The 15793-nt window shown below is 65.4% G+C and overlaps 1 protein-coding gene across 2 annotated transcripts in view; it reads right to left on the bottom strand.

Moving 5' to 3' along the window:
• Positions 1–802: 802 nt before the first annotated feature.
• ADGRA1 (adhesion G protein-coupled receptor A1) overlaps positions 803–15793 on the bottom strand; it is a 30602-nt gene continuing 15611 nt past the window's right edge. For both annotated transcript variants that reach the window (XM_082721582.1, XM_082721583.1), the window contains 2 exons: positions 2541–2639; positions 803–2052 (listed from right to left, as the gene is read on the bottom strand). In XM_082721582.1, coding sequence (XP_082577708.1) covers positions 840–2052; positions 2541–2639 — 1312 coding nt within the window. In that variant the 3' untranslated portion in view covers positions 803–839. The remainder of the gene's footprint in view (positions 2053–2540; positions 2640–15793) is intronic.

Genomic DNA, 15793 nt, shown 5'->3' with positions numbered 1-15793 from the left:
GGGCCCTTGCCTCTGCAAAGGGCCCCTGGCTCCATACACAGCTCACTCTGATGGACCACTGTCATCTGAGTCGGACCTTCAAGCCCAGATGCTCCTGGAAATGCCAGCCCTTCTCTTCTCAGGGCTGGGAATGTTAGAGCCCAAATGACCTTGGTGGGGCAGGCTAAGGTCCTGACAGTGGCTGGCTTTGACACTCGAGTCTGCTGACGGACATTTGGGCATTTCTGAAGGCTCAGAGCCCCTCAAAGACCCCGGCTGGCCCCCTGGAGGATGGTCACAGGCTGCCCCTTCTTCTCACGTGCGCCTGGGTTGGGTCACAAGCCCAAGTGTCCATGAGGCTCTCAGTCCTGTGGGGGCCGCACCCAGGGCGGCCGCTGAAGGTGGTGGTAGTGACATGGGCCGGCAGAGGGGCTGGGATGGCGGCCCAGGTCCAGACAGGCAGCGCGCCTGTGCCTTGGAGTAAAACATAATGAGACACACACTAGACACTAGAAAAAGTGGGGGTACCTCCTGCTGTGGCCAGGCTGGTGGGGCAGATGGGACTCACCCCAGAGCTCCCTATGGCCCACGCCGGGCACGGAGGGTATTTTCCTGATAGAACACCTGCTCCGTTTCTGGGCTGCCCGGGGGACTGTGGACTATGGGGTCAGAAAGCCGGAGTCTGGGACACGGACGCCCGTCTGACCTTAGGGTTAGCAGAAGCAGACGTGGCCCAAAGCATCTTCCCACTCAGGTCTTCCGCAGCGAAGGGTCCGTGGGGGTGCTGGCCGCGTCTGAGAAGCACGCCCCTGCTGGCCTCCCGTGCGGGACCCTGCCAGGGTTCGGTGGCGTCAGGCCGGCTACACAGCAGTCTCATTCCTCCACGGCCCTGTCCTGATGTTGCCGATGCCATTGGCACTGAAGGATAGGACTTCACACAGATCTCCCTTGAGCAGCCCGTTTTGCCCGGGGCCACCGAAGGGCAGGGACTGTGTCCTCCGGAGCATCTCGAAGTGCACGGGGCCGGAGGCCGACTCCCTGCCTGGCCTCCGGGGGCAGCCGTAGAGCACTGGGCTGCTGTCGCTGCCCTCGGGCTGGCTTACCAGGGAGAAGGGGTCGCCCTGGGTGCAGCAGGCCAGCGTGTGTGCCCCCAGCGGGCCCTCGAGCGAGCTGGGGGGGCTGTCTGTGCGTGAGCTGCGGGGGCTGCCGTCCAGGCTGGCCGGGATGTGGTAGGCGTACTCTGGCTCCTCCAGGGACGTCCGGTGCCGGCTGAAGTAGGGGGGCTTAGTTCTGGCCTGGAGGCCCCTGTGCAGGTGTCCAAAGGCGTCCTCCTCGTGCACGTGGACGTGGGCCGTGTCCTCCACCCGCTGCTCGCAGTGTGTCTTGCCACAGCACGGCGGGGCTGGTGACAGGCAGTTGACGCGGCTCTGGGCGGCCTGCAGGTTGGTCATCTTGCAGTGGCTGGTGGGCAGGTGGCTGAAGCCCCGTGGCTTGCCTGGACACGGCGAGTCCTGCAGGCAGGCCACGTGGCCCATCGCGTCCCCGTTGGTGTCAAGTGCGGGGTGGGCGGCCAGCTGCGTGGCGTGTGCGTCCCCACGGCGGGGGCAGCAAGACCACCAGCAGTGCCACACGTCGTCCCGCTTGGCACAGTGGTGGATGAGGACGAAGAGCCCCAGGGTCACGCAGAAGGCGCCGTACAGGCAGCTGAAGACCATGTCCAGGAAGTGACCCTGAGACACGGCCAGCGCCCCGAAGGCCCAGGTGGCCGTGAACAGGAAGAGCGTGAAAGCCGCGGCCCGCAGCTGGGCCTTGAGCGAGTGCTCGTTCTGCAGCAGGGAGGCGGCCAGGCCGTCGCAGGCAGGCAGCAGGCCGGGCCGGGCCCCGGGGTGGTGGCCGGCCTCGGGCCCCGCCAGCCGCCGCTGCTCCTCCGTCCGCAGCCTGAGCTCGTACCTGCGCTCCGGGTGCCGCCGCAGCTGGATGTAGGTGCCCAGGAAGTAGACGCAGGTGACCAGGGTGATGAAGGCCGCCGGCCCGTAGAACGCACCCAGGCTGGGCTCCCAGGCCATCCAGCAGCTGCGGGAAGAGAGGGGTCCCTGAGGGGTCGCCCGGGGGGACGAGTGCCTGGCCGTCCTCGGGCCGTGGGAGGACTTTCTGTGCAGGGCGTGAGCTTGACCGTGGTGAGGAGACCTGACCTTCCCACCCGGCCGGCCCCTGCCGGGACAGTGTGGCCGGGAGTCTGGGCCGCGGGGCCAGCCTCTCGGCCTTTCACGTCCCTCGTGCTGGAGCCCCCGAGGGAGCAGAGCCAGTGTGTCCCGCAGGCTTGGCCTTTGGGGGCCACCGAGGAGAAGGAGCGTGCTGGGGGGTGCGGAGCTCGGTGGGGCCGTGCGCACTCTGACCTGGTCCCCGGTGCCCGGGAGGGGACTCGGTGAGAAGGGGGACTGCTGGGGGGACACAGATGGGGCGGGGGACGCAGTCCCAGGGGCGCGCCCACAGGTGGTCCGGGCACAGGGCGGTGCGGGGGGCTGGGAAGGAGCCTCCACCCGCCGGTGCCCGGGACTCACTAGGGCACGTCCTCATCGTCCACGCCGTAATTCCCGATGTTTGTGGTGGCCGTGACTCCGCAGATGATGAAGGGAACCCCGCCGCCGATGAGGTAGGACCTGCGGAGAGGAAAGGTCCCCCAGGGGCAGCCTCCAGCGCTTGGGCAGAGGCGGGCCGAGGTCCCGACAGCACCGACCCCCAGCTGGGCCCCTGCAGAGCCAGGCTGCCCCCCCCCCCCCCGCACTCCTGCCTCCCCTGGCCTGAACCCCTTCTCCTCTACCCTCCCTTATCCCGTATCCCCTCCCCCTCCCCCGCTCCTTCCTGTCCCCCCTTCCTCCCCCGGTCCACCCCCCACCCCGTCCTCCCCCGCCCCCAACACCTTTGTGCCGGCCACAGCCTGGCTTCTCAGCTGCTTGGGGCGCATCTGGCCTCGGACACCACCCCCAGGACAGGCCCGTCTGGGTGGAGTTGGCCCCCACCCCGGACCTGGCCCGACCTTCTTGCCAGCCGGGTCTCGGCCGGCAGCTCCATCCGAGGGCCCTCTCCCGTCTACCGTCCGACCCGTTGAGGCTGGATCTCGAGCATGTGAGGAGCTCGCCGGTCCGACCGCGTGAGGTTCACGGTGACCAAGGGGCCGTCTTGCAGAGGATCCCAGGGAGGGGGTGCCCCAATGGGCCGATGGCTCTTTGTCCCTGACAAGGGGAATGCCACTGGCCCCAGGTTCATGGGTGGGAGCAGGGTGACCCTGGGGCTCTGTGCCTCCCAGAATTCTATATACAGAGAACACGTCCTTCAGAACAGGACGAATACAGACATTTATCTGACAAACATAAAACGGAGCGAATTTGCCACCCGCCGACCTTCCGGAAACTCTCAGTTTTGTCCTTGAGGCTGAGGGGCTGCTGCGCCGGATGGAAACCCCAAGAACGGAGTACGCCGGAAACGCTCGCTATTACGGCAAACACAGAACGTTTGGTTTTTTCTTAACTAAAAACCAATATGATTGTGTGAAGGAAGAGTTGTAACACTGCCCAGGGAGTTACTGCCACGTGTGGACGGACAGACGGCGCAGCCTCGGCGCCGCGACGGTGGGGACGGCCCCGCGGGGAGGCTCATGAGCCAGCGCGGCTGTTGTGCCGAAGATACGGAGGAGAGTCCGTGGCTTCGGTCCCTGAGGCAGCACAAGAGACGAACAGGCAAAGGGCCAATGGATAAGTAAAACGCAATGTGGGGAAATACTAACCTGATCCCAAAGGACAACATAGGACAGGAAAGGAGGAGCAGAAGGAGAAGTACAAGCGGAAAGCAGCTGGACGGGTGGTTAAAACAAAGACCTAGACCGTCCGGCGCCCCGGGCAGGGGGCTCCGTCCACCGGGGAGACGCAGGGAGGCTACGGCGGCCGCACCGACGCCAGAGGACGGACTTCAGGAGGAGGACATACTCAGTGTCAGCACCGCCCACGGCGGGACGCAGCGGCCAGGCCGTGTGCACGCGGGGCCAGAGACTCCAACGACACGAGGCCGACAAGGACGGATCCGCGGCGGCCGACGAGGCCAGAGGCACAGCCTGCGATCCAGACACAAGCGCTCGGCAAGAGAGGAGGAAAGAAACCCAAGATTTGGGGGCACCTGGGGGCTGCGTGGTTATCTGCCTTCGGCTCAGGTCGTGATCTCGGGGTCCTGGGATCGAGCCCTGCATCGGGCTCTCTGCTCAGCGGGGAGCCTGCTTCCCCCTCTCCCCCTCCCCCGTGTGTGTTCCGTCTCGCTGTGCCTCTCTCTGTCCGGTAGACAAATAAAATCTTAAAAAAAAAAAAAAAAAAAAAAAGAAACCAAAGACCCGAGCAACAACGTGACTCACTTTGCCCCGTGCCCTTCCTGGAGCGTCAGGCTCAGTCACAGACGCACACACTCCGCCCCCGCTCAGGCTCCGCTCGCCGCACCGGACCACGTGTGAGCCGTGGAGCGGCCCAGCTCACCTCCCCAGAGCTGCGATCACACCGAGTGTCCGGTCTGACCGCCACGGCGTCCGGCCGATGAGCAACGACACAGTGACTAGGAGAACCACATACACTCGGATGCGAGACGACATACTTCTGAATCATTCGTGGGTCGAAGACGCCATACGGGGGTCTAGAGAATACTTCAAACAAGATGAGAGAGGAAACAGCACGTTTCTGGGAGGCAGTGGACGCCTTGGAGGGACATTCGTGGCCCTGATGTCTGTGGGAAGAGGAGGAAGCTGGGTGCTCACGGCCGGGGCGCCACGCGCCGAGGCAGAGAGAGCCAAGTGAATGCGGAGTCCCCAGACGCAAGGAGCCAGAAAGCCAACGGGCAGGGCTGAGGATGACCAGCCCAGAGTGATGTCCGCAACAAACGGACGGGTGTCCACGCACTGCCCTCACGCCCCGCAGGCCGGCGAGAAGGGGGGGAGGCAGACGACCGAGGGCGAGCCCGTGTGAACAACCGTGGCCAGCACTGGAGCGGCTCCGAGGACATGGGCAAATCCCCCGAGAAAATACAAATTAGCAACAGCGAGACGAGCATCAGAAAGCTGAAAACTCTCTACATGTTGGTTCTAAGATCCACAAACACCCAACAGAGAAACTCCCAGGCCCCCCGAGTGCCACCGGGGAAACTGGACCCCGTCTGAGGGAGAGAATACGCCAGTCCCCGCCCAGCACGCTCTTCCAGACAGCAAAGGAGGCGCCTGGTCGGGAACCCGCGGCAGGAAACGTGGAGGAAACACCAGGGCCGGTGAGAGTTACGCAGACACGCGCTGTGTCTCACGACATCAAAGTAGCTCATCACGGAAGCACAAGGAGATTCCATGCGATCGTTTCACAGACGCGGTAAAGCACTCGGCAGAATTTACACACGTTTGCCGTGAGAGATCTCAGCAAACCAGGACAGACAGCCGGGCGGCATCGAGGGCAGAGGCTCGTGGTCCGTCCCGCGGCCCCGGTTTCGAGCAGGACTTGCGTCCACGCAGCGTGCGCACAGCGGGTGTAAGAGGGCCGGGGTCTGCTGGGGCGGGGGCGGGGGGCGATCCAGAAAAGACTGTAGGGAAACATCCCTGATGGCTTGTGATGGCTGCAGGAGAAGGCCACAGGTGAGCGCGTGCTGGTGGGCCCGGCCCGGCGCCGGCCCGGCCATCTGTGGCCCTGTTCCCAGCGCTGACCAGGCCCGACAGCCCCTCAGAACCTGCAGAAAGCCACGCCTCCACCCTCCGGGGAGACGAGGACCCTGGGGTTCCCGTCACTCCTCCTGTAATTCAGGGGAGGCACAAAAGCGGGGAGCGCAGGAGCCTGTGACAGGGACAGCGTGAGGCTTGCTCGGCTCCAGCAGGCGTGCTGCCGGAGCTGGTCCCTCCGGTGTCCCCAGGAGGACAAAGGGGCCACATTGCTAAGCGGTCGACACCTGGGGGCAGGGGTCCTGGAGAACCCCTGTTGGTGCCCCTCGGCGACACAGCCCCCTCGACGCCTGGCCAGTCCAGGAGCGGGACACCATTCCCAGTGGACTGGCCCCTGGCTCCTGGGGACCGTGCCCTGCAAACCCTCGCGGCCATGCATTCTGGAGGGTGAGGGGGCCACAGCCCCACTGCTTCCGGCTCGGCCTCTCAAGCCAGGGGGTGTCTCTTCCTTGGCTGGGGCTCCCCCTGCCTCTGCCTGAGCTGTGTCAGCCCCAAGTAGCCAAGCCCCCGGACGGTGGCCGAGCTCAGCTCCCGGTGCCAGCCGGGCTCTGTCGGCAGAGGGCGCTGCAGGCCGCGGCAGGGCCCCACCCGGACGCTGTTCTAGCGGCTGCTGGGCACTCGGCATGGTGGACGAGCAGGACATCTGCGGGCCTGTCCCGGCCCGATGCAGACCGCTCAGCACTAGCCTCAGCGTGCGCAGTGCCCAGGGTCACTGGTCGATGCCAGCCACACCCTCTCCCTTGGGGGTTCCTGTCCTTCCCTCCTGGGCACCCTGCCCTGCTGTGCTCACTGACCTGCCGTCTTTTGTGCACGGAAGTCCTGTCTGCTGGATCCTGCACGGCCCCAGAGGACACTGGCCCATTTAGGACCACGCACATGTCTGTGTTCCCGGGTCCCCACACAGACCGCCCAGGGCAGGTCTGCCGGGTGTCTGGAGCTCACCTGGCTCTTGGGGGCAGACCAGCCTCTTCCTTTAGGGCAGGGTTCCTAGAAAGAAGGATGAACCAGGACCCCAAGGAAACCCCAGCTGCCGCCTTGTGATGCCACACAGGACCCGAAGATGTGCACAGGGCAGGACCACAGGCCCCTTGGGAGGAGAGTGGGGGTGGGGGACAGGCGGAGGCTCCCGAGAGCATGGGGACAGTGGCAGGGGGGAGATGGGACAGCCAGTGATGGGCAGAGCATGGAGCAGAGCCACATCCAGGTTTGGGTGGTCTGACGAGTCAATGGCGCATGTACGGGAACACGAGGTCCGCCCCTGGCGTGGGCCGGTGACGGCCCCAGAGCTGGGCTGTGCTGACCCCGTGCTAAGGATGTGGCTGAGCGGCGGAGGCAGGGACGGGGGTGGTCCAGGCGACCGGATGTCGTCACAGGTCCTTGCAAGGGGACGTGGGGGTCAGATGGGAGGGTGGTCGCTGCACGGCTGGCTGGAACCAGAGCGGGCCCTGAGGAGCGTAGACGCCTCCAGAAGAGGCAAGAAACCGTCTCTCCCCGGGAGCCTCCAGGAGCCACCCTGGCCACACCTGGACGGAGCCCTAGAGACCGACTGGGCTTCTGCCTGCCGGGGCTGTAAGAAAGCGAATGTGCTGTTTTAAGTCAGTAGGTTTGTGCTTGTTTGTTACACCAGGAGCACAGAAGGAGCATGGTCCGGAGCCATGCACCTAACGTCCCCACGGCGGCGCGTGGGTCGGAGCTGGATGTGGGTGTGGGTCGGAGAGGGCCCCCTCACAGAAGTGCAGACGCGCCTCTAGCTGCCGTGAGTAGGAAAACTCTCTGTGACCCCCGTGACCACATGCTCCCGTGAGGTGCTTGTGAGGGGCTTTAACAAATCAGCAACACAGACAGAAGGACGGTGGGGAAGCGGCTTGAGCGGGTGCGCCACCGAGAGAAAGCCCGACGCCCTCAGAAGCGTGTCCCAGCCAGGGAGATCGGCGGGCGTGGGGCGCTGCCGGCGGCCGGGGAGCCTGCGTGCGTGAGCCCTCGGGAGGAGCTGGGCGTCCGGCCGCAGCGTCCTGTCCACAGGAGCAGGTGAACTGGGCCCCGGGCCTGCGGCAGCCCAGCTAGCCACTTGCAGCCCACGCGTGCGTCTGAGAAAAGCCACGGGCAGCGAAGGAACCAGATGTAGACGGTAAGGCCTGTGGGCCCACGTATACTCAGAGCTCGTGACCGGTGCCCACAGAACCAGTGTCTGGGGACGCGTACTTGGGTGGACAACCCTGAAAAGAGGCAGAGAAAGTCCCAAGCGAGGCTGTGGGCCGGGTGTGAGCGTGGCCTGGTGTTCCCTGTGGGGAGCTTCTGCTTCTCCCCGGAGGGCACAGGACGAGTTCTGTAAGCATGCAGCGATGTTTTAGCCTTTCTTTTTTTTTTTTTTTTGGTGTAAGTGTTCAATTTAAAACCAAAAAACCAAAAAACCAAAAACCCCAAAACCCCAAACAATCCAGAAGGAAAACGGAGCAGTGTCCCCGGGCCCCTGGGCAGGTTGGTCAAGGCCACACCTGACCGGCGGCAGCGCGGGTCTCGGGGAAGCGTCAGACCCGGGCCAGCCCGGCACACACGCCCGCGGCCGAGTCGAACCGGGGTGCAGCGGGAACAGGCCGGCTCCTGGGACCCGGCGGAGCTCCAGGCAGTGGGCACAGGGCCCTCCTGATGCCAGGAGCCCGGGCCACGCTTCAGCTGCCACACACCTGCCGGACCCCCACACACGGACACAGCTCCGCCTTAGCCCCCGCGGAAGGTCAGTGCCATCCACACCACATGCCCTATTCCCGTGCGCTCCGCTAGGGGAGCCTGCGGTGTGGGCCTGTGCACGCGCACACACCCCAGAGGGCCCGCCCAGGCCGGGAGCGGAATGTGACAGGTCAGGTGCCGGCTGCTGCACCAGGGACGGGCAAGGATGGGCCCTGTGTCCAAGCGCGAGGCCCCCTGGGAGCCGGCCCCTTAGTTCCGGAGGTGGAGACCAGAGAACCATCTGGAAGCCCGTGTCGGGGCTGGCCCGGTCCGCAGCGCGTGGCTGCGGCGACCTCCAGGCCCTGGCGCGGTCTCTGCCACGTGATTCCCACGCAGTCACTTGCTTCCTCTCTGCCGCCGGACAAGCAGGGTCAGCCGCAGGGAAGCCGGGGCTTGCCGCCAGTGCTGGCTGCTGTGGGCCCGCGGGCCCCTCATCTTGGCGTCTGTGTCTCAGAGGACGGGCCCTCATGGATGCTGCCCATCAGAAAGAGGGACGGGCCCAGGACACGGCCGTTCACGCCCCAGCACTGTGTGGCAGCGACGGTTTCCCCGATGTGAACTTTCTGGCCACTGGGCTCTTCTGAGCCGGCTTTGACAGCACGAACGGGCCATCCAAGAAGCCTGCTCTGCCCGCGGGCAGCTGGCGACTGGCCAGGCCTCCAGGGCCACTGGAAACCCTGAGCTTAAAGTCCCAGCGCCGACCCCCCCCATGTGTCGGCCACGCCTCTCGTCCGTGTGGTCACTGGGAGCCGTGCTGGGCGTGCGTCTGAGGGCCCTCAGTGTTAGGGGTTCCTTGGACACGGAGGAAGTCAGGGCCAGGGTCCCAGCAGGAGAATGGGGGCCCGGGACAGCTGAGACGACACCGCACCCGCAACCCGTTCTCCTGCCCAGACGAGGCCACGGCAGCGTCCTACCTACCCGCCTCTGCAGGGGGACGGCCGCGACACGAGCCGAAAGAAAGCCACGAACCACGAGAGGTTGGTCCCTGTGAGGAGCTGAGGTCGTCAGTCTCCGCACGCCTGCCCACGAGCCCCACAGACACGCTGGCGGGGCCGGATCACAGCCCTGACTGACCGCCCGGAGCAGGAACCCACAGTGGCCGCGCTCGAGGTCCTGGAAAGAGCTTGTAAACCCCCTACGCTGCGAACACGGCAGCCCTCCGGGGGCCTTGTGCTCTGCTGCCCGGCACTGCCTCTTCCTCCCTCGAAGCAGTGCGACCGAGACCCCGGGCGCTAAGGGAACCAAACTCCTGTGACAGAGAAGGGAGACGGCCACAGCAGACGGGTCCCCCGCGGCTGGCCCCCGGTTCAGAGCCGGCAGGGGACCCGTGATGGGGTCTGGCCACCGGCTGGGGCAGTGAGCCCTCCTCGCCTTCCTGGAGGACTCTGTCCACTGGCTGGCCGCACCCAGACGCGCCCCATTCCCCCCAACACAGACACGGGAGCTGCGGTCAGGTGAGACGGTCACAGAGCGAGTGTCGGCAGGAGAGACACAGGGACGGGGGCAAGCCAGGGTGTGGGTTTCTCAGCAGGGTCCCGCCCCATGTCCCTAGGGAGGAGACGGACGGAGGTGCTCGGGGGAGGGGCGGCCAGCGGCGGGGAGGTGGGCTGGCGGTGGGTCTGCAGCCTTTGGGGGTGGCCCTGGCGGTGTAGCCCAGAGGCCCTGAGACGGCCCTCTCCACCCTGTCCATTCGCCGGCACCGTCCCCGGTCACACACGAGGAGCCTCTTGTGCTCAGCGTGGCAGCTGTTGCACCTCCGTGGCCTGTCTTTGGGGGCGTCCTCTGTGCTATCAGTGCTTTTCCCCGGGCCTGCAACAGGTCCATGGAGGAGGCCGCCCGCCACGTGCAGCCTCGGCTGGTGGGCCACCACGACCGGGCTCTGATAGGCCCCAGGGGCCCAGGTAGCCGGCTGAGTCCGGCTTTGGGCCCGGCTTCCGCAGACTGCGTCTCTCTCCTCTGGAGCCTGTGCCCTCGCCTGCTGCTGCCCATCCAGGTGGACCCCGGCCTGGGAGGCAAGGGGTTGGGGGTGGGGGACTCGGGAACTCAGGCTGGTGCTAGCAAGAGGCGGAGGAGCCCTTCCAGAGACTGACCTCTTGGGCCTTCTGGACCCCGACTGGCCCCCCCGGCAGAAGACACTTCCTCTCTTGAAGAGTGTCCCCAGGACTGCTCTGCTGGGGGCTGTCCTGCCAGCACCCCCACTCACAGAGTCAGTGCCCGCGACACGCTGGCACCGTTGGTCACCGGGGAGCCCTCCAGGCTGGGTGTGCATGAGGCGACGCAGCCCAGGTGAACTCGAGCAGCACGAATGTCCTGGGGGCCGCTGCGGGGCCGCGGGAACCCACCCCAGGCACCTCCCCCACACAGGATCCGTCTCCAGGTCCAGTGAGCACCCTCTGTGCCGGCTGCGACTTCGGAGCTCCAAGCGGTCCGACTGACGGTTTTTGCTGGGACCAAGAGGCCCTTCCGCACGGTCTGAGTGTCCAGGCCGCCCACCCGCAGTTGCCATACGGGTTTGGAGAAGCTGCTTTTGGAGAAGGGGCCCTGGGGGTCACGCAGACAACATGAGCCACACCTGTGCTGAGCCCCAGGCATGAGACGGGTGCCCAGACCACGAGACGCGCCGAGACACACAGTAGCGGGACTCATGCCAGCCGGGGACAGCCTGTGGCGCGGCAGAGCCCTTCTGCCTGAAAAGAGCTCCAACGTTCCGAAACCAGGGCCAGGACCTCCGCCCCTAGGGCTGGGCTCACGGGGTCACAGGAGGTCATGGACATCAGCCTGGGTGGCTCATGCTCTGCTCAGCGATGGCCCCGGAGCCCCCACCCCTGCGCAGGGCTGCCTCCGGCTGGTGCTGCACGGGCTCCTGGGGGCTCCTGCGGCCGTGTTGGCCAGGGGCACTGTATGAAGAAGCCGAGGGCGGGCGCCACCCCGTGCTTCCCAGCACATGCCCTGCCGTCCCAGAGGGGCTCCTACAGATGGAGCCTGGGGCACTGTCCCTCCGCGGCAGGGCCCAGCCTGGCACCAGCTGTGCACTGGGGAGTGGGTGGGCGAGTGCCCTCCCCCACGGAGCTCACAGTGTCCAGACGAAGCCCCTGGGTCTTGGGGCAGCTGTGTGCTTCAAGGGGGAGCACCAGGCCTTGACGAAGCAGGAAGGACTTATGAGCCCGTTGTCAGGAAGGCCGGTGGAGTTGGTGATGTTGAGGTTAGGGCATGATTGCAGGCGGCTGACTTGGGGACTGGCCCTGAGCATCTGGAGAGCCACAGCAGGGAGGCCCGTTGGCTGTGAAGCGGCGTCCCTCGGCCAGCGGCTCCAGTCTGAGTGTGTGGGTCCCCAGACTCACTGGCAACCCCACCCCAAGGGGAGTGTGCGGGAGGCGGGGGCCCTACGCATTTGTGAACAGGGGCTGTGCTCCTGCGAAAGGGGCCCCGGAGAGCCCCCGCCTCTTCCACCCATGAGGACACAGCAAGAACTCTGCTCCCGCCAAAACCGAGCCCGCCGGCCCCTCCGCAGGCGTCTGGCCTCCAGACTCTGCGTTTCCGCTGTCCATAAGCCCCAGCCGGCGGCCGTCCCGGCTCGGACGGAGACACTCTCGGAGAGACGGGAGGCCTGGGGACAGTGCGCCTACCGAAGGGGGCTGGGCAGCGCCGCGGGGGGTGCCAGCACGGGGCTGCTCTCCCTGGTGCTCAGGCCTGGAGCCCGCGGAGCTGCTGCGCCGGAAGTCTCTGCGGCGTGCTGCGGGCCGTGGTCCTTAAATTGCCCAAAGCGTGGCCCTCGGAGGTGCCGGGAAAGACGTGTGAGTAGCTGTCAGAGCGGTCCAAGGAAACACCCGATCAGGGGCCTGCAGCAGAACGTGACCTCTCGGAGACGGGGCCGGCGATGCCCCTTGTTCTGTGGCCACGGCGGATGCAGAGTCTGCAGAAGCAGCCTCGGTCTTTCTCCTCCCGCGTTTCTGAGCCGGCCGACCCCTCAGCTTGCCTTTCTTCTCCAGCCACGTGATGGGAAAGAGCAGGGAGGCGGCAGGCTTGCGGGGGGACGCGGGCTGCCCCGGGCGGCCTGGCCTGCTCTGCTCCAGGACCTGCAGGGCCAGCATCGGGGGTGGCTGAGCAGCCCGTCCCGAGGAAACCCGGACGGAGTGGCAGGCCGGCTTCCGGGGCAGAAACCCCGTGTGTGTTCTGCTGCTGGCGGAGGATCTGTGGCATCCCCCGCCCGGAGCTCACCTCTGCGGCTTCGTCGACGTCCTCACCGTCCTGAGGACCCATCACACCCAAAGGAGCTGAGACCCCGGGGGCAAACCCAGACCTCGCACTCGAGCCTCACCCGTGCCGGCCTGGCCGGCCTGTGTTCTGGCCACGCCATGAAAGTGCCAGGGCTGATGCTGGACCCCAGCTGGGCCCCCAAGAGGGCATCTGTCCCCGTCTCGCCAAGCTGGGGCGAGCCGCCCGGTTGTGCCATCGAAGGCCTGCGGGGCACACAGCCGCCCCCTCTCTGTGAGTAAAGTGAACTTGCCCGTTGGAAGCCTCGTTCTCGGCTCCCCCCACAGAACGCAGCTTCCGACTGACCCCACAGCTGTGCTCCTGGGACCTGCCCTCCGGCCGGAAGGGAGTGCTTACCCACCCAAGGCTGGGTTCTTCCAGACTCAGTCCTGTGACTAAAATGGAGTATTTAAGTCCAATTAAAAAAATATTTATTGAATCCCTAACATTTCCCCATCGAACCTGCCGGCGCTGTGTGCCGGGATCTGAGGACACAGCCCTTCCTTTGGGCCTGGGAAGGAGGGCAGGGGGTCTGGACATCTGGCCGTGGGCCCTCTGGCTGGCACGTTGGGGAATCCAGCTGAAGGCCGGGGCCAGGCTGGGCAGCAGTGGGCAGCCCTGCGTGCTTTGGGAAGGGGAACGCACAGCCGGGCTTCCCCCGTGCAGGAACAGAAATTCTTCAGGGTGGTGGCAGGACCACGGCCACCAAGAACGAGCCTGTGGGGGATGGGGAGGTGCAGGTTTGGGGGCAGAGTCGGGGCCTGTGGGCTCCCTGATTCAGGCTAGGGGACGAGAATAATCTGGAGCCGTGCCGGCTTTCCGACACGGTGACGGGAGGCTGAAATGGGCACGTGGGTTAGGGTTTGTTCCCGGTGGACACCTGGGGAATGCGGGGCCGGGATTCCTTCCATGTGGACGCACTGGGGGGCACGGTCAGAACCCCCGGGGGACGCGTCAGCCGCCACGGGATGTGAAAGCCTGGATCCAGCAGGGACGGTCACTGTGGGACGCGGCGGCTTCTGGCGGCAGAGAAGAGAGCCCGCGTGATGGGCAAGGTGCCGTGTCCTTGCATCAGAGAGGCCCTGGTGGCGGGGGGCTGGGCTGGCAGTGCTCCTGCATCTGTCACGCGGTCCTGCCCCCACAGAGCAGCTCCTCTCTTGGGCCGACCCCTCTCATGTCCTCCCCCCGAGGTCATCACCTTCCTGTGTCCTGCCCTTCCCAGCACCGGCCTTGCCTTGCCTGAGGACCACGCCCTCCTGCTTGAGACAGGCAGAGCACCCCGGCCGAGATCCGCACCCCAGCAGAGTCTGTCCCCTCCCCCCTCCCCCCAAGGCCGTGGATGGTGTGCTACATGTCCCTAGAACAGGGACGTCCCCTCCAAGCCACGGGCCTCTTTGGCGGAGCTGGGGTTTCGTCGCCTCAGCTTGACGCGGAAGCCGGCACAGGTCTCGAGAGCATCCCTGCCGCCCTGAAACCTAACTGTCCGGGGAAATTGAGGAGCCAGCGGGCCAAAGACAACAATCACAGGAAAATCAGAAAATATTAAAACGAGTGATACAACGTGCCCGAATCACGCCCCGAGAGAAATCGTAGCTGTGGCTGCGTTCGATGAAGACGGAAAGACCTCGGACTAGCCCAGCTTCACGCCGTGGGGACTAGAGGGAAGACATGCGAAACGGACCCCAGCTACAGGCAGACGGGAGCGGCGGGGGCTGCGGCAGGAGTCGTAAGACCGGGAAGAGCAAAGCCACACAGGGAACGGATGAACCCCATGCGGGCTCTTTAAAACTGTGCACAAACGGGTTGTACTGTTAGCCAGACGGACTGAGAGAGACGGTGAGAGAGGGAGGGACAGGGAAAGGGGGAAGAGAGGCAGGGGGGCGTAGAGAGGGTCCTGCTGTGCTGGAGGCCCCGGCCAGAGTGATTAGGCAGGAAGAGTTAAAATTAAAAGCTGTCCGGACAGGACATGTGTCCCTGGATGCTGATGACGGGACCACACGCACGCGCGCACACAGGATCCTAAGGCATCCACGGGCAAGCTCCCAGCTCTGGGAACAAATCCCGCCAGTCTTTAGGACACAAGACCAACACACGAAGTTTAGCGGCGCCTCTGCACGTAAGCGATGACCGACCCGAAGACGGAGAAGACGTGCCGGTAGAGACCGTGAGGAAAGAGGTCTAGCCCAGGCGGTGTGGGACGTGCGTGCTGACAGCTGTCCGTGTCCCCAGCAAAGGTCTCGTGGACCCGGGGACACGGACAGCTGTGCTGTGTTTACGGATCGGAAGCTGTAAAGTCCTCGAGTCAACCTCTCCGCTCCCAGGGCTCTGTCGGGTCCGGGCGGGTTCCACCAACACCGCAGTGACCAGTTTTACAGAAATGGACAAATGGACCCTAATGTCCATACGGAATCGCTAGGGACCCTGAAGAGAGGAAACAGTCCTGAAGCCGAAAGCCTCTGCCTCAAAGGCAACATGTCTGACCCCAGACCAGGGGTCTCAGCCGGGCAGCGCCCCCCACCCCCACGCTGTTGCGGCCGAGCAAGGATCGCCCCCAGGGCTCAGGCCGGGGGTGGGGGCCAGTCAGGCCCGAAATGCTCTTCCAATCCAGAATCCTGCAAAGTGTTAGGTGAATGTGGATAGGAATCTCTGAATGGGCTTAGTTCCCCCCAAAGCAGCGCAGAGGGGGCCCGTGTAGCGAGCGAGCTGACCCCGGTGCGGGAGCGCGGAACGCAGGGCCCCGCCCCACAGGCCCCCTCCCCTGTGGCAGACCCCTTCCCGCATCTCTGCGGCCACCTGGCAGCGAAGTCAGCGTGAGAAGTGAGACCGCTGACCTGTTTCTCAACAAGCTGTGTGCTCTGAGTTCACACAGGACGGCCTCCGGCGAACGCCTCCCTCTTATTTCTCATGGGAAGACGGCAGAGCAGGGGACACAGGGGTGCCTGCTGCCTGCAGACGGCGCACGCACCCCGGGCCTGCCGCAGGTCAGCGGGACCTGCCGTGCAGCGCTGCCCAGCGTATCGAGGGGCCGGGACAGCCCGAGTCCTGGGGTCACCTCCCTCCCCGGGACTCAGGAGCTACAGGCCTGCAGAGGTCGCACTCAGG

Source organism: Mustela nivalis, assembly GCF_964662115.1.
Source record: "Mustela nivalis genome assembly, chromosome: 2".
Classification (NCBI taxonomy): Eukaryota; Metazoa; Chordata; class Mammalia; order Carnivora; family Mustelidae; genus Mustela; species Mustela nivalis.
Note: the sequence above shows the minus strand (reverse complement) of the source record. Positions and strands in the feature narration are given on the sequence as shown.